The 24691-nt window shown below is 40.6% G+C and overlaps 1 protein-coding gene across 6 annotated transcripts in view; it reads left to right on the forward strand.

The window, feature by feature from the left end:
• The window catches only part of LOC126248989 (acidic mammalian chitinase), a 190364-nt gene that overhangs the window by 153446 nt on the left and 12227 nt on the right, over positions 1-24691 (forward strand). For 4 of the 6 annotated variants that reach the window (XM_049950554.1, XM_049950556.1, XM_049950560.1 and 1 more), the window contains one exon: positions 9410-9626. The exons of 1 other annotated variant lie outside the window; for it this stretch is intronic. In XM_049950554.1, coding sequence (XP_049806511.1) covers positions 9410-9626 — 217 coding nt within the window. Of the gene's footprint in view, positions 1-9409; positions 9627-24691 lie in introns of those variants that run through there. One more of the 6 variants, XM_049950557.1, reaches the window with a different exon arrangement.

Consider the following 24691-nt stretch of genomic DNA (forward strand, 5'->3'; position numbering starts at 1 on the left):
GAATTGATACTTTTTGCAGTTGCAGTTAACTGTGTCAGAGAGACTGAAAAAAATGTTGTTAATATTTTTAACATTCAGGGTGTTTCTTTTAACTTGAGACACCTAAATATTTTGAAAATGTCATGTCATCTGAAAAAAAGTCCTAGGTGAAAAGTTAACATTCGTAAAGGGAACATCTGTCTGTGCTACAATTGGCCACCATCTAGCCACTCATCTTGCATTGGCAGGGTCAACTTTACATTTTCAAATGGAAATCCCCTGATTTATATTTCATATTTGGATTCTATGCTAAAAAATGCTTGCAGTTTACCTAAACTGTTGTTTCCCATTCATGGTAGGTGGTGGTGTAATTGACAAATATGAAGTGTGGCTGTTTTTACTATTAAGAACTGACACACTTGATTGTACACTTCATTTATGATGTAGTGTAAATCTTTGTGTTCTAATGGTTGATATTTATAACTGAAATTTACTTTAGTGTTGCAAATTTGATTGTACAGTACAATATGGTTAGCTGTTGCAATGTTTAGTTACAAGTTACGTTTAGCATAATCCAGGAATAACAACATGCATGTAATAGTTTCTGTTCCCATCAGAATGCTTGATTTTGGTGAGTCCCCTTGCCTGTCACCATTGGGGTGTGTGATTTTGGTGCATCCCTTTGCTGCTCAGCATTGGGGTGCTTCATTTCAAGGAGTATTCATAGCAGGTGCACCAGTCACTATCACTTCATGAATATTTTACATAATTACAATGGTTGTGGTTAGTATCTCACCAGTAAGTGTGTAGTGGCCAGCACAAGAATTACAGCGGTTGGATAGAAACACACACCAAAATCAGTCACCCTGATGGTGGGATTTGAGGGCAGCCATCAAAATCGTCATTCTGATGGTTTGGGGACTCACACCAATCAGTCCTGTAGGGAATGGAAAACTGCATTCCCTTACAAGTATCTTCTTTGCCAGAAATATCAATGTCTAGCAATATTATTATTACTCTACAATCACATTTGCAATACTCAAGTAACATTTGAACATCAGTATCAACCATTAGAACACAAAGGTTCATGTTTACATCATAAATGAAATGTAGAATCAAATGCATGGTTCTTAATAGCAAAAAAAGGCACACATGATTACAGCATCGTCTACCACAAATGGGAAACAATGGCTTGAGTAAAATTACTTCTGGTTTGAGTAAAAGTACTTATTTTTGTCATACAATCCAGATATGCAATAAAAATAGGGTTTCCCATTTGAAAATACAAAGCTGACCCAGCCCATACAGGAGGGGTAACCTAGGAGGTGACTGTAGTGCATTTAAAATAAGTTGCAACTTTTGACAGTTTAGTACAGAGCGAGTGGAGGGAAGCGTAGTTGCCAGCATGTGCTGCGTGCATCAGCAGGTGACCACAGTATAATGACAGTCCAATTTGGTGTGGAATGTGGCAGGATTGCTTGACTGCGTGAGCAGCAAACCGGCTGATCTGCAAACTTTCTGAAGTGATTTTAAAGAAACTACTTGGTAGTAAACTCTCATTCTCACACATTTTATAGTTAAATTCATCAGCTTCATGATGATCTGCTTATCATTACATTAATGGTCATAGTCATTGGAATGTTTTGATAATAGGTAAACTAACGCAAAAAACTCTTGGTTTGCAGTGAAAAACAGGTTCGCTATAAATTTGTGTTTGGTGCATGTTAGGTTAGATGTTGCTGTGATTTACATGTAGGTAATTACTGAATTGTTCTTTAAACTTGGAAGGATATGGCTGCCTATTTCCAATCTTGAGCAAATGGAATGTATGTAAAGTGCTCCATCATGAACTCTTCCATAAGTGAAAAAGCTAGAATGAAATATTCATAAATTCTTTGTATCTTATAAATGTTTTGAGATATTGAAACAAGATTTTGGCAAATGATAGTGAACAAAGACAAGAGTGTTTTTCCATATGATTAATAAGCAAAACTTCCATATCTACCACAATATTCAAGACACTACAGATTTTTTTTCAATCAAATAATGCAATTAATGAGGGCCATCAATAGCTGGTGCAATGAGAACTGCCGTGATGAAGTTACATGTTTATTTGTATACTGATAATAGGCTGTTTCGTAAACTATCGACCTGATTTGCAGTCAGTTGTTAGTTTAATAATACACTATTTCAGGATTCTGTCACATTTTCAACTGCATTGCAATGTTAGTGAGATAAATATTTCTAAATTCTGCTGTGTTCTGACAAAACAAAATGCAGATTTTAACATAGCAACAAGGGAAGTTAGCTATCCCTCAGAACTCGTGTCAGTCCTTCTGAATGGCTCATCACTACCTTCCTGGTATGTTGACAACTCAAGACCAGTCCTGTCATGTAACATTTGAAGTGGCTTCTTTTGTCAGCATTTCAACCTCAGTGAGCGTAAACTTCTTGCTGTTTTTTGGCACATTACTTTTCACCTACACCCATATACTCTCAGTCAGATTTAAATCAGCATGATACGAAGGAAGCCTGATTAAACTATGCCCTTTACCATTAACCAGTTCGTTGACCTGGCAGCATGGCGTTTAGACTTGTACAACACTACAAGTTCTATTAACTTCGCCTTGTACATGTTAGGTTAAAATTTATCTCGTGCAACATTTCTTTGTACCCAGAACAGAATATCAGCTTCCCTCCACTCCACTGTTGGTGCTTTATGCATCACAACAACATGATATGGTGTTTTGTCCATTACTACTGTCGAATTCTGAGGAATGTTTTGCAGCAGGGCGTTGTCTTCTCAGCCGGTGAACGTGTTCTTGGACAACACTTTTATTGCAAATCTCATATTCAGATGTACTGCACTGTTGTTATGAATGCAACACCAACACAAAACACTTGTTCATGATACCTGACAATTACAGAACATTTCAATGTGAGAAAATACGACTTTACAACGAGAGCTGACAAACGTTGATGCATCTAATGCATGTTACCAGTGATACTGTTTACTCATGGTGTGGCAGCAGTGGCACCTTACCAGCCGAACTGCTGGCAGTGTGGTAGGGAAAGCTGGCTGACCATTGGTGTTACCTGGGCAACGGTGTCTCGTCCACCTCTGGTCAGCCAAATGTCAAAAGTCACAACTAATTTTAAATGCACTATAGTCGTAGCACAGACAGATGTCCCCTTTACTAACTTTAACTTTTCACCTAGAACATTTTTTCATACAATGTGTCGTTTACAAGATATTTAGTTGACTTAAGTTAAAACAGACATCCTGCATATAAAATGGAAAATTCAGTTGAGGAAATTGCTAAAATGACAGCTGAAGGGCTGGTCAGTGCATCATTAAGGAGATGCAGTTCTTAGTGGTGCAACACTTGTGGTAGAAAATAGTACTTCTAGCTTTTCCAACTGCATGTTTCTTCTTCAGGGAGGAAAGGGGGATTGGTTGGTAAAGATTCAAGTGATCCAGACTCCAGATTGAGAGGAACCAGCTTGTTATGAGGATATGGAGAGGAAAAAATTATGGAAAATGCATCATACAGAGTAGGAGCCCAAAGATATTTCTCTGCTAGCTTCATTTCCGATATGATAGAAGGACACAGGGAGGAGTGAGATGAGTTTAGAAAGGAAGAGAAAATTAAAGAAGATAGGAATAATGCAAATAAAGACTAGAAAGAAAGTGGAAAAGAGTGGGAGATGTAGGGAGAATAACAACTGAGTCCAGTTCATATTTGTATACTATCCAAAAAAGAAATGAGACCCTCATTATAAGTGGCTTATTACAACTGTTCTTCCACTCCATTGTAAAATGTCATGTACTAGGTCTCATTCAAAAGACTTGAGACCATTGCTGCAAATTTATGTACGTACTAAATATGTTTAATTAGAGGTGATGCCCTTCAGAGTACGACCCATTTGAATTAATAAATATCCACATCATTCCTTCCACTACTTAAAACATTTCTACATGTCAGTTTCTGTTTTTGTTTAGTATATAGACACAATATAAAGACACAGTTCCAGGTCAGTTGTGCAATAATATGCAGTGATAAAAAGTTCTTTGGTAATGCAACCAGTCTCATTTCTTATGTGTCACAGTAGTATACAAGTGACTGGTTTTATATAACTGTGCACAATCCCTGATTCAGAATTCAGTAAATGTGGTACCCCATGTATTGCAGTAGACAGTCAATAAATCGCTTTGTCAAAGGTTGGAGGGACCAGATATTTCCAAGGACTTGTCTCCACATGCCCCACATTTAAGGCCATTGTAGTTGTTGTAGGAGCATGATGAAAAAGTTCCAGAATGACTAAATTCCAAACACGTTAACAGCTGACATGCCAAGGGAGCTGTGGCACCCATGGGTTTTCAAAGAAGAGCCACAAAACAGTACCAGGTAGCCTCCTGCTGAAGGACAGGCAACACATCCTCCCTGCCCAGTGTAGTGACTCCTGTTCAGACTGTCATCAATATGTATGGGGATGAATCAAATATAAATTGGATTTTTTTTATAAATTTATTTGAGCTTCAGAAAAATTCATGCACATGAACTTATTTTCTATGCAGTTTCCTGAACAGGAAACACATTTTTCCAACTGGACAGGCAGTTTCTTGACACCATTTTTGTAAAATGAATGTGGCTGTGACAGCAGTCAGTTGTGCAGGAACATTTCAACAATACAAACCTTGCCAAATCTGTGTCCTCCCAACTGCATCCTTTAGTGGTCCACACAAATGAAAATCACAGGGCAATGAGCCTGGACCATTAGGAAGATGTTCTGGTGAGGTCCAGAACAATTCCTGAATTTTTCATTGAGTTCAGGCAGCTGTGTGGGGTTGAGCATGTCACGGAGCACGATCACAACCCAGATTTGAAATGCGTGCCTTTTCTGACAATATGCACGTTTTATTTGGTCGAAAAGTTGTCAGTAGTATGCAGCATTCATAGTCTGACATTTGTGGAGAAAAACAATGAAAAAAATTCCTTCAAAATCAAAAAAGTCTGCTGCAAGAATCTTCCCCATGGAGAGACAGTCTTTGGCTTTGATAGAAGCAGATTTTCCCTTTTCACGCCATTTTGTTCTGCTTTTTTTCAATTCTGTGCTGTAATGGTGCACCCATGTTTCATCACAGATCACAGTCCAGTGTAGAAAATGTTCCCCTTCAGTTTGATAGTGTGTCAGTAACCATTTGCACACCTTGAGATGATGAAATTTGTGCTCTGTGGCGAGAAGACGAGATGCTCACATTGCGGACTCAGTCTGGAATCCAAGGCTGTCAGTGATGATCACCTCAGCACTACCATAGCTTATACCAACCTCAGCAACTGATATTCAGCAATCATCTTAAGTAAACTGGCTCACAATTTGAATATTCTCCTCAGTTGTGCTGGTCCTTGGGCAATGTCGGTGAGCTGCCTTCTCGACTGTTTCTTATCCTCATAAAAACTGTTTGTACTATGCATAACTTGAGTCTTTCTCAGTGTGTTGTCCCTGAACTGTGCCACAAGTCGTTTCAAAATTTCAGATGGTTTTATGCCCCCTATTATGATAAACTAGGTTATAATGCAATGCACAAGAGATGATAGACCTCTTGTTCTGACATTGCAATTCTGATTAAAGTAATGGTACAACAGTGTTCTAGCTGTGGAGAACAATCACTGGTTATGAAAGCAACAATGAGCAGAGATTGCACCACTCTCAGTTTACAAAAAGGCATGTCAAATAAAAATTCCAATTTGTATTTGATTCACCCTTGTAGGAAAGGAAAAAACCTCTAGAACATCTGTCACATCCCAGTTCTATTAGGCTCGATCACGTATGTGGGGGTGTGCCTCTCATAGGATTGCAATTAACCTTTTCTCACAAACTAAAAGCATTCCCAACAGAATCTGTATCTAGTGACCACATAGCCAATGGGATGTTAAATCCTAGTCTTCATTGCACTGTCCAGGAGCAGTAATGTTGAGCTAACCAAAAGACTTTAGGTGAATATTCCTTCAAGAACTTAAAATTTTGAAAAAAGCCTTGTATAATAACAGATATTTTATGGTGACACAGTATTTTTTTATTGTAACTAGAAGGGACGATGGCTTTTTTGAAAATGTTTTGCCATTCTACAGGGCCATTCTGCTAAATGGGGAAGAACTGCAGAAAATGATCCCTGAGGAGACAAGGAGCAAAAAAGGTCATATGAATATATGGCTGGAAATGCATGGTGTCTGCACTGTAGGGTATTTATTAATTCCTCATGCCTGTACAATACAATGCAGTGCATGACATGATGAGACCACCGCTAGATAAGGTATTTGAAGTGTACTAACATAACGCCACAACACGCATTCAAATGTGCCATCCTGCAACAAAATGGCATCACAGGCAGCAGCACCAGTGTCTGCACATCCATGATGGGCTCTGCCTGCATGACTTCTTTCAGGTGGTCCCACAGGTAGAAATCTAAAGGGTTGAGGTCTGGTGACAGGATGGGCTATATGACTCGAGCACCTCATCCCAGGGTAGATGTTGTTGTGATGCCTCCACACAGAAAGGCAAAATTTAGTTGCAACACCATCTTTTAGTAGCCACATTACTCTTCATACCATCAAAGGAACGTCTTCCAACAGGGGAGGGAGGGTCATCAGCAGGAAGTGCAGATATGCATTTTCAGTGAGGTGCTGTGGAAGGATGGCTGGTCCCATGAGGTGGTCACCAATAATCCTCAACCATACATTGAAGCTGAACCAGTGCTGATGGTTTCCTACCATCATGCCACGGGGATTCTCTGTGGCCCACATGTGGGTATTGTGAAGCTTACAATGCCACCTTTCGTAAAGGTAGCCACATCTGTGAATAGGATGGATAGAAATCCCAGCACTGTGGTTCTCTGAGTGACAAATTAGCAACAAAACCATCACTGCAGAAGTGAGTCCATACATAATAAAGCATGCACATGTGGTGATATAGACAGTGGCAGTTGTCATGGAGAATGTTCCACACAGTCACCTGGCTTACCCCATGCTGGCAGGCCACCTGCCTGGTGCTGATACCAGGGTCATATTCCACAGTGTTCAACAACTGTTCCTCCTAGGTCTATCTATGTACTGGGTACAACAGCCTTTCATGGTTACCCATTCCTGTAAATGAACTAGTCTCTCACAAATGACGAAACACTGTAGCAAACTGTTTATGGTGTGGTTGCTGTCAGTGGGGATACTTTTCCTGGTACAGTTGTGCAGCTCCTCACCCATTGCCATTTACCTGCCCATATGTAAAGATCATGTCAGCCTGTTCCTGGTTGGTGTACTGGGTCATTGTCCTTTGGTGCTGTGCCATATGACACATGTCCACATCAGAGTGCATCAGCAACAGCAATGAAGTGGATACCACAGTACCAATGTGTGAACACACCACTGTCATGAACAATTGGGCGAACAAGTTCCTTCTTTCGTGGATGAGTTACATTTCCTTAAGATTATTCCGATGAATCTGAGTCTGTTGTCTGCCTTTCCCACTATCTGTTTTATATGGTCATTCCACTTAAGGTAGCTCTGGATAGTTACGCCTAGATATTTTACGGCAGACGCTGTTTCCAGCTGTATGTCATCGACAGTGTAGCTGTACAATAGTGGATTTCTTTTCCTATGTAGGTGCAATATGTTACATTTATTTACATTCAGGCTTAACTGCCAGAGTCTGCACCATTCATCAATTCTCTGCAGGTCATTCTGCAAATTCCTACTTTCTTCTGGTGTTGCTACTTTGGTATAGACAACTGCATCATCTGCGAGTAGCCTTAAAGAGCATCTGATGCTTTCTACTAGATCATTTATATATGTAGTAAACAGCAACGGTCCTCTCCAGGGGACACCACCTTGATGAAGCACTGTCCGTGCGGGTGGAGAGGCTTGCATATCCATATGAAGGTGAGGGCTATGCCCATGGTAGAGGACCTACTGCCGGAAAGGCCTCAGCTGATGAGTCAGACTAAGAGTGTCCCATAATGTCACATCTTCCCTATCCACTCCCAGTCGTACCAAATTCCCTGACCCAACCCAAGGTGTGATGCGATCCGTGCCAAGGGGTGCGTGGCACATTGGAAGATGTGTCGCAAACAGAGCCTCAAGAATACCGGGCGACCTCCTTGAGTAAGTAGCCTTACACTGCATGGGGTATTCATAGTGTGGATCTTGTAGATCCCCAGATCTCATGGGACCAATATGGACATGACTAAAGAAAACAAAGAAAAACAAACTGAGGGGCAAATTGAGACATCAGATACCCAAACATCGGGGTCAGAACCAATGGAAAGCATTACCACTACTGAATAAGGGTCTAGACCTGAGCCAGAAGTGGGAACTGTAACCGAGAAGCTAGACCAGATTAAGATCAAAGGCCTCTCTGGGTCCCAGAGGAGGAAACTACTCAGGAATCAGAGGAAAGGGAAGGGAAAGAATGGCTTCCTAAAGACAAGTGGAAGAAATTAAAAGGACTTGAACCTAAGACCCCCAGGTAGAAACTGTCTTAGGTTGAAGGGGATATGCAGACCTCCACTACATCAAAGACAGGTAGCAAGTGGATAAGGGAGGAATCAAAGACTCCCTCTTCCCTGGATAAGCGAGTCCAGAACAGAAAAAACTGAGGCAAGGAATAGTGAAACAGACCAATAGTACTGGAGTCTTGGTTTTTAGGATGGCAGTTATCCAGGAAGGCTATCCACTGGTGGCCATCACCTCGCAGCAGGAGGAACTGGTACAGATGGCCCTCTTTGAAAAGAATTGGGGGGGGGGGGGATGCTGGCCCAGGACCCAACTTCAGGAGGGTCAAGGACAAGGTGCCCATGATATCCCCATGGGAAGATGCAAAGCTGCTGGTTCAGATGGCAGTGGAGCTTCTTAAGACCGCAAAGATATCAATATGGGTACCAAAGATCGTTAAGGAAATCTCTCCTAAGATTCTGTTCGGGAAAATAAGGGCCCAGAACCCAAAAGTCTCGACAAAAGACTGGAGAGTGATCAACCAGAAGGTTGCACTGGAAGGACAAACCCTGGTGGTGGAGGTCGGAGAGAAGTCCCTGAAGGTGATGCGGGAGCAGGACCTGAAATTGTTTTTAGGGTTCTCGCAGGTCACCATCAGGATTCTCAAAGACCTTAAAGATGGCAGCAAGACAGAGACTGGAGGTGCTGCAGATTAATCTGCAGCACAGTAAAGGGGCCTCTGCTGCCCTGAGTCGCTGCCTGGGGAGGCAGGAAGTGGACGTGGCCTTGATACAAGAACCCTATTTATATAAAGGCCTATTTATATCAGGCCTTGGTGTCAATGGCGGTTAGCTGATTTATGCTAGAAATCTAAGAAACTCCAGAACATGCATCTATGTAAGAAATGGAATTTCTTTCATACCAATGATGGATTTCTGCTCCAGGGACTTAGTGGCCATTAAAATGCACCAATTTGAGGAAGGTATCATGAAGGAAATTGTTTTGGCCTCAGCATACCGTCCTTATGAAGACAGCTCTCCTCCTTCCTTGGAGGTGAGGAGACTCGTAGAGACTTGCCATCAGCAAGGTGGCAACTGCTGGTGGGATGCGACGCCAGCGCCCACAACCAAGTGTGGGGCAGCAAGGACACCAACAGTAGAGGTGAGTACCTTCTTGAATTTCCTTTAGCTAACAACTTAGAGGTCCTGAATAGGGGCAATGAACCTACCTTCAGGAATAGCGGGAGGGAAGGAGTAATTCACATAACTTTTGGTTCCATGATGATGGGTGGCTATGTCAAGCAATGGCATGTGGTGAAGGAGTCATCCTCATCGGACCACATGTACATTAAATTTAAGGTTGAAATGGGAATCCGAGAGACCATGACCTATTGGAATCTCAGGAAAACAGACTGTGGGAGTCATATAGGAGGGACCTTGATTCAGGCTTATTAGAAATTAAAACCTCGATAAGGAATCCAGTAGAATTTGAGGAAGTAGCAGAGGCTGTTACCTCTGCCATAGTGACCTCATTTCAGGACAACTGCACAATCACCAAGAAGTGCACAAATAGGTGTGTGCCTTGGTGGAATAACAATTTGAAAAAGCAAGGAAAACAGGTACAGAGACTGTTTAATATTGCGAGATGCAAAGGACAATGGGCTAAATATCATGACGCCCTTGTCAGTTACAATCTTGTAATCAGACAAGCAAAGAAGGCATTCTGTGAGGAAGTGGAGAGCATGGCTGCACAAGCCAGACTTCACAAGATTCTTACTAGAGTACCAACCAATCCAGGAGGTACGTTGAGGAAGGAGGATGGGGAATATACAAATACAGCACATGAGATGCTGTAACTGCTCCTCAAAACTCACTTTCCTCAATACGCTCTGCCGGACAACACAGACCAGAATGTGGTCCCGGAGAGACAATGGTTCTCAGGCAATCGAAGAGAGGACTGGGAATCAGCCAAGGAGTGTGTGAACTTTAATAAAATCCAATGGGTGGTGGCAACATTCCAACCGTTCAAGTCACCTGGCCCAGATGGAATTTTTCCAGCTCTCCTGCAACCAGCAGAAGAGAAGCTCATAAGAGTCCTAGGCAAGCTATTCAGGGTTAGCCTAGCAGTAGGAATCATTCCCAATGCTTGGAGGGCAGTGAAGGTTGTCTTCATTCCAAAGCCAGGGAGAATTGATCATACCAAGGCCAAGGATATGAGACCAATCAGTCTGTCCTCTTTTTCTCAAAACATTGGAAAAACTGGTCATTGTATATGTTGGGGAGAGGCAGCTAAGTATGGCCCCTCTACATTCAAACCAACAAGCATATCAACCAGGCAAATCATGTGAGACAGCACTCCACCAACTCATTGGGGAGGTGGAGAAAGCACTTCACTTCCAAGAAATAGCCCTCTGCATTTTCCTTGATATCGAGGGGGCCTTCAGTAACACGACCTTTGATTCCATGGTAAGGGCAGCAGAGGTGCATGACATGGGGACCACTATATGCAGGTGGACCAGGGCCATGCTTAGTGGAAGGAAGGTAGAGGCTACCATGATGAATGAAAAGATGGTAATTAACACCACTAGAGGCTGCCCACAAGGAGGAGTTCTGTCCCCTCTCTATTGTGGACTCTAGTGGTGAACGAACTCATTGTGGAATTAAATTCCAGCCAATGCTTCTGCCAAGGATACACAGATGACCTTGTGATAGTAATACTTGGCAAATTTACTGACACAGTTAGAAATATGGCACAAGGAGGATTGGACATTGTGCAAAATTGGTGCATTAAACAGGATCTAAGGGTTAATCCTAAGAAGACTGTTGTGGTGCCATTTACGAAGAGACATATTCAACACTCAAGTTGGAGTCTAAAGCTCTTCGATAAAACTCTACCTGTGAAGGGGATAGTGAAATACCTAGGGGTAACCTTAGATGAGAAGCTAACATGGACCCCTCACATTAAGAGCATCTGCTCCAAGGCAAAAAGTACTCTAGTGAGTACTAGAAGGGCTTGTGGCAAAAACTGGAGCCTAAGCCCCAGGGGTATGCACTGGATATGCACCACAGTGGTTAGACCTAGGATTTCTTACGGGGCCGTAGTGTGGTGGAAGAAGGTAGAACAGTGAGTTGCAGCTGAGGAGCTTGCTAAGGTGCAGAGACTGGCCTGCTTAGCCATAACAGGCGGAAATAGCAGTACACCAACTGTTGGAATGGAAGCCATGCTAGACATGCCTCCACTACACCTCTGTGTCAAGATGGAGGCACATAGACATAAAACTGGCAAAAACTGGGTCTCATTTGGATATCCAGAATCACACACTAACATAATGAGAGAGGTAAATATAGGAATGGCTGGGGAAATGCCTGCCAACTACATAATAACTCCCAACCGCTTCGACAAGCCTTACAATTTAATAATTGGAAGCAGGGAGCAGTAGGAAGAAACAGCTCGACACCATAAGGGGGACATTGTTTGGTTCACCGATGGGTTGAAAATAGACCAAGGTTTTGGGGCAGGGGTATACGGGGATGAGCCAGGACTGTAGAGCATCATCTCTCTAGGAAAACTGGCCTCTGTATTCCAAGCTGAAATTACTGCAGTCAGGGCATGTGTGGAGGAGAATATGTGTAGTTGCTACAAGCACCGTAGTATCTACATCTATTCAGACAGCCAGGCAGCCCTGAAATCATTGGCAGCTCCTGCAACAAGATCTAAGATTGTTGCAGAATGCCAAAGGGCTGTGGTGGAGTTAGTAGGAAGCAACAGGATAAACCTAGTGTGGGTCCCTGGCCGCTCAGGGATCTGTGGCAGTGAACAAGCTGACAGATTGGCTAGGATGGTGGAAACAACTCCATTTATTTGACCAGAACCTGTCCTGACAATCACCTAGGCTCTGATCAAATTATAACTACAGAACTGGCTTAGGAAACAGCAAGTAGGATATTGGACCAAGGTCCATAAATAAAAACATTGGTAAGGCAATGATGCCCAAGCTATGTTTTAACAGAAGCTCTGTAATCCTGGGATTGGACAGGAAAGAGTTCAAACTCATGACTGGACTGATGACAGGCCATGGGAATTTCAAAAAACACCTACATACAATGATTATAATGGAAGAGGACCCCAAATGTAGGATCTGTGATGACAGTGAAGAAACTGCATCACACCTAATCTTCAAATGCCTGGCATTGGAGAGTAAAAGATACAGAATCTTCGGGACATTGGAATCTGAAGAAATTGTGTCTAACAAAAAACTGGTAGAGGGACTCCTTGAACTATTTAAGGGCATTGGTTGGCTTTACTAGATATACAGGGAGCAATACCACACAATAAACTTAGTTTCGGTGCAGGCAGTGGCAGGTTAGATCTAAGCTGTTTTAGCTTCCCTGTTAAAATCAAATCAATCATATCAAATAGCAATGGTCCTATAACACTTCCCTGTGGTTCTCTGGATATTACCTTTACATCTGTCGATTTAGTTCCGTTAAGAGCAACGTGTTGAGTTATATCTGCAAAAAAGCCTTGAATCCAATTGCAGGTCTTGCTCCGATACTCCATAAGCTCTTTTTTTTTTTTTTTCTCATCAAACAGCAATGTGGGATGGTGTGAAATGCCTTACTGAAATCAAGGAACATGGCATCAACCTGAGTGCCATTGTCCACTGTGCTGTGGATCTCATGGAGGAACAGAGCGAGCTGAGTTTCGCAGGATCTCTGTTTGCAGAATCCATGTTGATTTTTATAGAGGAGATGTTCATTTTCCAAGAATGTCATAATTCTAGAGCATAAAACATGTTCCATAATTCCACAACAGATTGACATCAATGATGTAGATCTATAATTGTGTTGATCTGTCTTATGGCATTTCTTAAAAACAGGAATGACCTGTGCTTTTTTCCATTTGCTAGGTACCCTTTGTTGCTCAAGCGATCTATGATAAATTGTTGCTAGAAGGGGAGCAAGTTCTTTTCCATAATCTTTATAGAATCTTCTAGGTATCTCATCAGGTCCTGAAGCCTCTCCACTACTAAGCGATTGCAGCTGCTTTTCAATTCCGCAGTCGGTTATCTCAATATCTGCCATTTCAATGTTCGTACGACGATTGAAAGGAGGGACAGTGTTACAATCTTCCACGGTGAAGCAACTTCGGAAGACCAAACTCAGTATTTTGGCCTTCTCTCTGTTATCTTCCGTTTTGGTGCTGGTGTGGTCACTGAGAGAATGAATAAATGATTTTGACCCACTTACTGATTTTACATATGACTAAATCTCTTAGAGTTTTTACTCAGGTCAGTTGACATTGTCTTACTTTCAATCACTGAACACTTCTCTGATTGCTCTCCTTACGCTCATTTTTGCTTCATTCAGCTTTTGTTTGTCAGTGAAGTTTTTACTTGTCTTGAATCTTAGTTGAAGTGCTCTTTGTTTTCGTAGTGCTTTTCTAACGCAGCTATCAAACCATGGTGGATCTTTCCCATCCCTTAAAACTGTACTCGGAACATACTTGTTTAGGGCATATTGAAAAATGCGTATGAATTTATTCCATTTGCTCTCCACATCTTCATCCTCATCATTGAATATTTGATGCTGGCTGCTGAGATATTCTGAAATTTGTATCCTGTCATCCTTGCTGAACAAATATATCTTCCTACCTTTCTTAACATTCCTTGTAAGACCCGTCATCACAGATGCTGTCAGAGCCTTATGATCACTGATACCTTCCTCTACATTAACTGATTTGATAAGTTCAGGTCTGTTTGTTGCCAGAGGTCCAAGATGTTACCCTCACGAGTTGGTTCTCTAACTATCTGTTCAAGGTAATTTTCGGAAAAGACATCCAGAACAATACCACATGATTCCCTGTTTCTGGCACCAGTTTAGATGGCATAACACTCCCAGTCTATACCTGGCAAGTTGAAGTCACCCCCCTATTACAACGGCATGATCATGAAAATTTACTAATGATATTGTGCAAGTTCTGTCTGAAGCACTATACAACTACAGATCCTGACCCAGGTGGTTTATAAAAGCATCCCATCATCATTTTCGACCATTCTTTACTCAGTTTTACCCAGATTAATTCACATTTGGAATCTGTGATAACCTCGCTAGAATTTATTGAATTTTTTACTGCAATAAACATGCCGCCACTACTGGCAACTAACCTATCCTTACAATAAACATTCCAGTCTGAACTTAGGATTTTGTTGTCACTGATGTCTGGTTTCAACCAGCTTTCTGATCCCAATACTATCTGTGCATTATAACCTTCAGTAAGTGACACTAATTCTGAGACCTCTCCTTGGATGCTCCTGCAGTTTACTAAAATCATATTAATCTTTTCTATCTCTGCTCTGTGAGGACCAAGATTCTCTGAGGTCACTGTGGCTGATTTAACAGGCAAATCATCTTTGCTCCCAAGGGAGGGATTCTCCAACTTAAAAAAGCCCCATGTGCTTGCCACACGTACACCGCTACCCTTATAGTCACTTCCTGTGTATAGTGCATGCCTGACATATTAAGGGAAACCCTACAATTCTGCATCTGATAGTGGAGGTTGAGAAATTCACATCTGATACCATCGCAGAGCTGTCTGAGGATCTGGTTTAGACCTTCCACTCTGCTCAAATCCAGAGGACCACGATCAACCCTGGGTACAATGCTGCAAGTAGACAGCTTAGCCTGAACCCCGCGTGCATTGCTAGTTGCCTTCACCAAATCAGCCAGATGCCGGAAGGAGCCAAGGATGGTCTCAGAACCCAAGCGGCAGGCGTCATTCATGCCGACAGCTGGTTGCACAAAGTGTGCTCGATAGCCACCTTCCCACCTTACCTGCTATCTTCCTGAGGGGCTCCATCACCTGCCTAACATTGGAGCTCCCAATGACTAGCATACCCACCCTCTGTAGTTGTTCGGACTGTACTGAAATTTATGCAAATTTGGAGTCATGAATTTGCAGGTTTTGTTGAGGAGAAGAAGATTTTGGAGTAAGTATGCTGAAGCAGATTTCTTATGCTGAAGCAAAAAGTTAAATAAAAAGAGTGCCAGGTTATTAAGCTTCCAGTATGGGTAATGTCATTCACAGCTACAACTGAAATAGTGGTTAATACAAGGCTCTCTTTGATACACTCGCTGGAACAAATTTCTTATACTGTAAAGTTAGTCATGTCTCTCAGGATGACAGAAGATGTTTTGATGACAGTTTACCCAAATCCACTAGTTTTCCTCAATAGCTTGTGATAAAACTGGGCCAGAACTGTTAATTTCATCCAGTAGGTTCTGTCTGATGCATCCAAATGTGATTCTGGACGCCTACAGACTTGGAGGCCAACTTGAGGGAAGCAACAGGTCTTCTGTCTAAACCACCAATATTTGGTGAGTCCCTTAGTCAGTGAAAGCAGAAATACAAGAAAAAGCTTTACCACTAAAATGGCCCTCATACTACGGTTAAATGTAGTTATATTCTGGTCACATGTAGAGGAACTGAGACAGCATTGGGAAAACCTACATGCTGTGTTTCCAAGAGACACATTACAAAGACCACTGCTGTGAACCTATGTCCAGCGGAATAAGGAAGCCTTCAGTAGGAAGATGACTAATCAGGACTGCCTATATTTGTTAATAACACATGTCACTCCTTGCCTGTTCCTATCACCACCAACCTACAGTCAGTCATTGCCATGGCAAATGTACCAAATAGAATTGGTATACAGTAACTGAGATAAGAAGATAGTTTCTGGCCTTGCTCACTCCACCATCCATTTCTCTCATCCATGCGTAATTCAATCCACATTTTGTGCCTCAAGGGCTCTGCACCCAACTGATCCAGGGGTCGAGGTGTGGATGGCCTCTCATTATATGCTCTTCGGCATTCAAAAACTGTGCTACCACTACCCTTTGTGGGTACACCTGTGAGACTGAGTGGTGCCTGAAATAAATCCACTAAGAAAGGTGTTCACCACAATGCCACTGGAGCATCCATTCCACAGTCATCAGCCTAACTGAGAATTTGATCCATTCTCTTGTGGAGCAACAAGTGTAACACTGCAGTAATTTAAATGTGGGCAACTGTTGAGAACCTGACAGCATTTTGGGAGATCAAGGCAAAGTATCAGAATTATTAAGAAGAGCAAGAAGAGTTTGTGATGACAATTCCTGAATACTATAAAAGGCACACATATAGAGGGCCATTGTCATTATTTGGGGGGTAAGTGGATGATGTCCTATTATTGCTGGAATGAGGAATGGGAATGTCCTGATCAACTGAAGACACATTGCCCAGACCACTGTAGAGCATTCACATTAAATTACTGCCACCATCAGCTACAATCCATGTTTCCATTGCTAACAACTGGTCGTTCAGAGGGGCAGTTGTGACTTTAGTCTGACTGGAGCACCCTTCTCTGTGTAGGAGCTGGACACAGTATTGTCAGTGGTATGTGACACATCATCTGGCTATGACAGAATCCAGTATGGCATATTATACTACATTAGTAGCAATGCTAAGGAAATCCTCCTTGACAGTTTTAATTTCATATGAGAAATAGGATGATGTCCTGCATCATGGAGGAAAGCTATTTCATTTCACCCCCCTGAAGGCTGGGACAGGATGTATGTACCAAAGTAGCTACTGAAGTTTCCCCCTCTATAGCTTTGTAGAACAGACACTAGGATGGACAGGACTACTGCCTGCTCTTTGTCTTAAAATTTCAGGAACTCTTTGGTCACTTTCAGATGATATCATTCCCCCGCACATAACTGGGCACTGCAGGTAGTTGCTATATGGTGGGTTTTCCTGTGCAAGTATTATCGGATAAGTATTTTCTTTTACCTTGAGATGGCCTGTTAGATATAAATCTGCTGAGTATTAATTTCTTACACCAATGTTGGAGTAAAATATGACTTTTGCTTCTTAGGAAACAATACATTGTTTTATATTTGATGAATATCAAAAGAAAGTACTCCAAATATTGTTTGTATATGTCTTTTATAATATTTTAGGTGGGCACCACAAATTTTACATTGTGTACTAGTGAGTTCAAATGGAGCAATTCCCTTGTTTTCCATGAATATCCATTCACAATGAACATGTCAAGCTGTGCACTGTCTCAAGAGCAATCAAGCAGACTGTCACTGAGTCAGAAGGAAGTTACTCTCACTCACCTGCATGTAGGACATAATATCTTTATACGAACATGTCCTCTGACTGGACCACTGTGTCATGGGATTTACTGATAAAATGTGCCAATTTCTTAATTTAAATTAGTAAATTAAATGGTATAGTAGTCCAGCTGGAGGACATATTAATCAGTTTTGATGTGGTATCACTGTTTACCATGGCTCTACTTAATGAAGTGTTGGAACAGCGGAATCCGATATTTCATGTCAGTATTGCAGAACTGTTTAAACATTGTCTTATGACCATGTACTTCAAATAGAATATCGTGTTTTGTGAACAGATGCAGGACTGTTGCGAGCCCTTTAAGCCTGTTGATACCAAATTTCTGTACGGAAAAGTTCAAATTGCAGGCATTAGGAACTGTCAACAAAAAAGCAAATATATGGTTCCATTATGTGGATGATACATTTGTGTTGTGGAGACATGGCAGAAAGGAACTGGGTCCAGAATGAGATTATCACTTTGCAGCAGAATGTGTGCTGATATGAAACTTCCTGCTGGTTCAGAACTGTGTGCCAGACCAAGACTTGAACTCGGGACTGTTGCCTCTCATTGGCAAATGCTGTACCGACTGAGCTATCCAAACATGACTCACAACTCACCTCACAGATTTACTTCCAGTAGTTCTTCATCTCCTACCTTTGTAAATTCCTGGTACATCAAAACTGTGTGCCAGACTGAGACTCAAACTCTGTGAAGTCTGGAAGGAAGGAGATAGAAGATGAGGTACTGGCAAAAGTAAAGCTGTGAGGGCAGGCAGATCTTTCTAGAACTACAAGCGACATACTATTTATTGCAATACTTGTGTCATCTGCAAACAAAACGAACTCTTCTTCTGGCAGTGTAACTGATGAGAGATCATTAATGTACACAGGAAAAAGCAATGGCCCTAAGATGGATCCTTGTGGGACACCACATGTAATTTCTTCCCATTCTGATGATGACTGATGACTTAATTCACTAGTCCCTTGTACTGACACCCTTTGTTTCCTGTTAGCTAGGTATGACTTGAACCATTTTGCAGCACTGCCCGTGACACCATAGAATTCTAATTTATTTAAAAGGATGTTGTGGTTCACACAATCAAATGCCTTTGACAAATCACAGAAAATACCTGCTGCTTGTAATTTGTTATTTAATGAATTAAGTACATTTTCACTGTAGGTGTAAATAGCCTTCTCGATATCAGAACCCTTCAGAAATCCAAACTGTGTTCTTGATAATGTTATTTGTGGTCAGATGGTTGAGAAGCTGCCTGCACATTACTTTTTCTAAAATTTTTGAGAATGCTGGCAAAAGTGAAATCGGTCTGTAGTTTGATGGTATCTCTTTATCCCCTTTCTTGAATAGAGGCTTAACATTTCCGTATTTTAGCCAGTCAGGAAATGTCCCAGTTATAATTGACTGGTTACACAAGTAACTTAGAATTGTACTAAACTCACAAGCACATGCCTTAATTAACTTTGTTGATATTTTATCGTAACCACTAGAATGCTTTGTTTTCAAAGATTTTATTATGGAAGTCATTTCTTTTGGTGAAGTGAGTGACATATTCATGTAGCTGAAGCTATTTGTAAAGGCTAGTTTCAGATATTCAAGGGCATTATTTACTGATCCTGACAATCCCATTCTATCACTAATGGATATAAAGTACTTGTTAAATAGATTTGCCACACTATGCCCATCGGTTACTAATGTGTCATCTACCCTTAATGCTATTTGCTCCTGTTCCTTTCTGGTTCTACCAGTCTCCTCTTTCACTATATCCCATATTGTTTTTATTTTGTTCCCTGACATTGCTATCTTCTTCTCGTAGTGCATTTGTTTAGATGTGTGAATTACTTTTTTTAATATTTTACAGTATTCCTTGTATTTAGCTAAATCATCAGTATTGGAGCTATTCTTGGTCGACAGATACATTTTCCTTTTTGTCGTACAGGAAATCTTTATTCCTTGTGTAATCCATGGTTTTATTATAGACTTCTGTTTAATTTGAGTAACTTTTAGAGGAAAACAGTTTTCAAACATGGTACTGACATTGTTCATGAATGTATTATATTTTTCATTCATGTCATGGGCACTATAAACATCTTTCCAGTTCATATCTTTGAGCAGTTTTCTAAAAAAACTCAATTTTTTGTTGACTGACTACTCTCCTGTACTCAGACTTAGCAGTCTTGATAATCTGCTCAGAATTTACATCTAAAACAAGGAGCTGCATGTCGTGATCTGATTGTCCATTTATTACAGGTTTTATGATATGATTTTGTTCCTTTGATTTGTCTATAAAAATGTTATCAATGGCTGTCCTTGAGGATTTAGTGATCCTAGTTAGAAAGTTTACAGTGTGAGTTAGATTGAAAGACAACATTACTAACTGCAGTAAATGTTTACTAGAAGATTGCATTAGAAAATCTGTATTAAAATCACCAGCATTCAAAATTTCTTTGTTACTTCCTGTTAAATAACCCAAAAGAGCTTCTAGATGATTTATGAATAGATTATAATTTCCTGCAGGTGCTCGATAAATAATTATATATGATCTGTTATGGAACTCTACTTCTGTTGCACATGCTCCTAGATGCTGGTCTAAACAGAATTTATTAATGTCAATGTTCTTGAATTTATGGCAGTTTTTAATAAATGTGGCAACTCCTCCTCCATCCATGTCCACTCTGCAGAAGTAGGAAGCTAGCTTAAATCCTGAAATGTCTAACGTATCTATGCCAGTTGTCACTTGATGTTCAGAGAGGCAGATTATGTCAATTTGGTTAGATGAATTTATTTCATCAATACAAATGAGTAGTTCATCAATTTTATTTCTGAGTCCTGGAATGTTCTGGTGTAATAAAGATAACTGATACTGCATACTAATGGGATTATAACTGCTTTGGCGAAGATGAACTGGCAGTTTCTGATTACTTTCTGTTAAACATTGTTTAAATGGAATCTGTATGCTAAAATCTGACTCCTGTTCATCTGTTTTCTCAAACTGAATGTGTCTGCCAAGGGAGATACCAGTAAACTAGTGGAAAATGTGTTTGGAAGTAATGTTTCATGACCTTTACTCCATGTATATGATCAGGGAGGTACTCACAACCACCAGCTTTGAATCCTCTACCAGCAAAACACATATTCTCAAGACAGCAACCAAATTATGGCCAACACACAAGCTGTACATCTTAAGACCAATGGAAATCACAGACTTTGCTCATGCGAGTATTTAATGTGCCATTTTCTCAAGTTATTAAGAGGACATGCAGAAAATTTAATATTACATTTAAGTAATACTACTTTACTATTAGTGAAAGGTGGTCTTATCAATACACAAGAAAAGTTAAGCTGTCCTCATACAGGCACCTAACATTGATGTGAACATGAACAGGAAATCTGCACAGTGCTCATATCACATGAAACATGCTAGTTGACACGATTTGTGACTCTAGCACTCTCCGGCTGCAGCTATATCTGGCTTGCAAACCACACGGTTTGTTTACAATAATGTTAGCTCTATTAAAATGCATATTTGTTCCCTTGTCTGTATGACAGGAACATGGTTCTGTCTGTGGTGCACATAAATAAAATTTTCAGTTTACATTAACATGTTATAAGACAAAAAGGAAAGATCCTTTTACAGTCAGTGAGGACTTCAGCTTATAAAACTTCACAGAACTCGATAAACGTGGTCCTCAGAAAGAATATTGCAGAAAATATTTCTATTAATTTAACAAGGAAGTCACACAACCTTTTGGAAAATGTGAAAATAGGTGCGTGGTATAGGGTACGGCAAGATGCCTTAAAAAGGCACACTTCTTTAACATGTGAGTTATAACATGAAAATAACCCCCACTATGACATTTCCTGTAATTTTATTACAACAAAACTTAAAATAATGACACATTTTTCAAGAGATCCTGAATGTGCTGGAGCTTAGAAAAAAACATATATTCATAGAGTTTAAGTTATAATATAAGGGGTGATCAAAAAGTTGCCATTGGAGGGCATGGCTGCAGCATATATGCAACCTAGCACAACTCTGATGCGGGTATGTAAGCAACGGGTTCGTATGCCCTTCGAACAGAAACTTTTTGATCACTCCTTATATAAAATCCACTAAATATATGCCTCAACTGAAAATAATAAATATAATATGGCATCTTGCAAGTTCCACTTGTGACACAGTGTGTGTTCTTGCCTCTAAAAAGAGGCATGTTGCATGTTGGTGACATATCACAGAACCTATTTTGTATTTCATGTGAGGCCATGGCTCCTCAGTGTTAAATAATGGGAAGTAACATCACAGCATGCTGTATGTACTTTGGCACAGAATATTAATGGTTAGAAATAAGAAAAAAATTATTAAAACTCATTCACATTGCAACAGGCAAGTTCAAGTCATGCCAGAGACTGATGAGGAAGCAGGAAGTGATCCAGTATGTCGCAAGTGGGTCAGGTCAACAACACATTACAACAGTGTCTGTCAAGTAAGGACACGCATTCAGTAGAAAGTAGTAACAGAAAACCAAAGGATGTGAGACAAGCATACCCCTTAGCTTATAAGACATGTTGCAAGAGACTCTCTCTTTCATAAGAGCACAAAGCGAGGGGCTGACACAGCAATTAACAGCCTGTTAAGTAAATATAACATAATAAGGACACATTTGGTCATTACAAACTAAGCCTTGTCGTAGGCTCACGCTAGCTCCTTTTAAATAATCCAGCACTCATGTTGAGTTGATCATTGGGATCCATGGTATTCACAGTAATAGCACTTGATTCCATGATTACAATACTGTAGTGAATGTATATCCTAGATGCTCCAGCACAGACTATAAACTAGCTAAAGTTGTTCTCCAGATAATTGCCTTCACCTTATAAACTTCATGCTGCTCACCGCCTACCATCTACTGATGGAGGATCTTGCTATCTTCCGACAACACCACATTGCAGAGTGCTGCCAATACCAAACTTCAATGCGGAAGCCAGCAAGAGGGCCATTCAGGTCCACATTTCTGTTCACCACTAAGGTACCTTTGGGTGTGGACACCTACCAGGGGTAGGGACGCTATCTTGACTTCAGGTAGAGGTGTCTCTGCCTGGCCCTCTGTCGTACTCCTGTATTATATTTGAATTAAATGTAGGTTTATGGCAAGATGCTTGTTAATTTTTATAGACTGTCATCTGATCAATGGAGCCACATTATACCCCAGGATGGTCCATTTCTGACTGAAGGTGGCTGTTTGAAATAAAATGACAATAGAGCCGAGTGCAAAGCAAGATTTTTCAAAAATTTCTAGAAGCTGCAAATCTTCTCTTAACAAAAAACAATAAAAAAACTGTGTGTCAGACGAGTAGAATGTGAAGCAATGTTTCAAACTACTTAATGAGAAATTAGTCATAAATTTAAATACTGACGAAAGGAAAGCCAAACTTCTTCAGCTGAAGCAGAACAGAGAGTAAGAAGTAAGTGTTCATGTGGGTAGGATACATTATGTCTTTTTTTAGGTTAATTCTTCTTCTTCTTCTTCTTCTTCTTCGTCTTCTTCCTTTTCAACACTACAGCCCCTGAAGGGCCCATGCCTTGTTGGTGATCTATCTCCTCTAATCATTTCTAGACTTCACCAGCCTTCTCCAGTTCCGTACTCCCAACCTTCTCAGATCCGTCACTACAACATCCAGCCATCCCAATCTTGATTCCCCACTGGGTAGTTACCTTCTGGTTTTGCACTTCGCACCTTCTTTGACACTCACTGTTCTCCCATTCTCTGTACATACCTCAACCACCGTGGCCTTCACGTCTATGGTGATAGTTGGATTTATATAGTGTTCGTACATTTCTGCATTGGTCCTAATTCTCCAAGCACCATTTCACATATTACACCATATATCTTGCACAGTACTTTGTGTTCCCATGCATCCAAAGCATTTCTGACTTCTTGTGATATTGTCCACATTTCAGACCCCTACATAACAACTGTCATCTTCAGCTTTCTTGAAATGTTGGAGGATCACAAAATGTTAAGTAAGCTGTAATAGTGCTCATTACCTGCAGCTATTCTTGCCTTTTATGGCTGTTGTTACCATATTATCTTCTGTAACCATTACCTGCCACACACTTAAACTGATTTACTGTCTCAAAACAGGTCAACATCTCTCCACATTGTCTTTTCTGGTGTTGATCATATATTTTAGTTTTTTTTCCTTACTTATGGCCAAACTAAGTGCAGCTGTTTCACATCCCGAAACTACATCATTTTCCAAAAGATATTCTCTATTTCTCCTAAGTGGGCTATGTTGTCCACAAGAGCTGTATTTTGCATCATCCTGTTGAAAATAGTACAATCTGTTTTGCTTGGCAGTTTCCGCATGGCAACCCCTAGAGCCAAATTAAATAATTTTGATGATAAAGAACCTCCACACTTTTGTCCTTGAAATTCAAGAAAATGATTGGAATATTTCCGCATTAGCTTTAATTTTGCAGTAGGTATTGCTTGGGTCATTTTCATAAGTTGCATTAGATTTAATGGTATCCCAAACTCCCACAATGCCTTAAAAAGACCATTTCTGTTGACACCGTGAGAAGCTACTTTAAAACCAACATACAGCTGATGCGCCTTTTTTCTGAACACTTAACACTTTTACATTATTTATCTAAGGGTGAACATCTGTTATTTTGTTGCTCTTTCCTTCCTGAACCCGCACTGATATTCCCCAATCATGGCTTCTGCACATGGTCATAATTTCTTGTTCAGTATCCTAGGAAGTATCTTAAGGTAGCATTCACCTCTGAACCAATTCATATGTTTTCTTGAAAATTTTACTTGGTATCTTATCTACACTCATAGCTCTGTTGTTCCTCATCTGCTTAACAGCTACGATAATTTCTTCCACTGTTGGTTCCTATTCCTAATCATCATGACTACCAGCTTGATCCATCCATTCCTCTTCATCAAATTCCTGGATTCCCCAGGTTTCAATAGTTATTTAAAATATTCATCCCATCATTCTATGAGTTTAGATTTACCTTTGATCAATTTTCCTTCTTT

The sequence above is a fragment of the Schistocerca nitens genome, chromosome 3 (genome assembly GCF_023898315.1).
Source record: "Schistocerca nitens isolate TAMUIC-IGC-003100 chromosome 3, iqSchNite1.1, whole genome shotgun sequence".
In the NCBI taxonomy this organism is placed as follows: Eukaryota; Metazoa; Arthropoda; class Insecta; order Orthoptera; family Acrididae; genus Schistocerca; species Schistocerca nitens.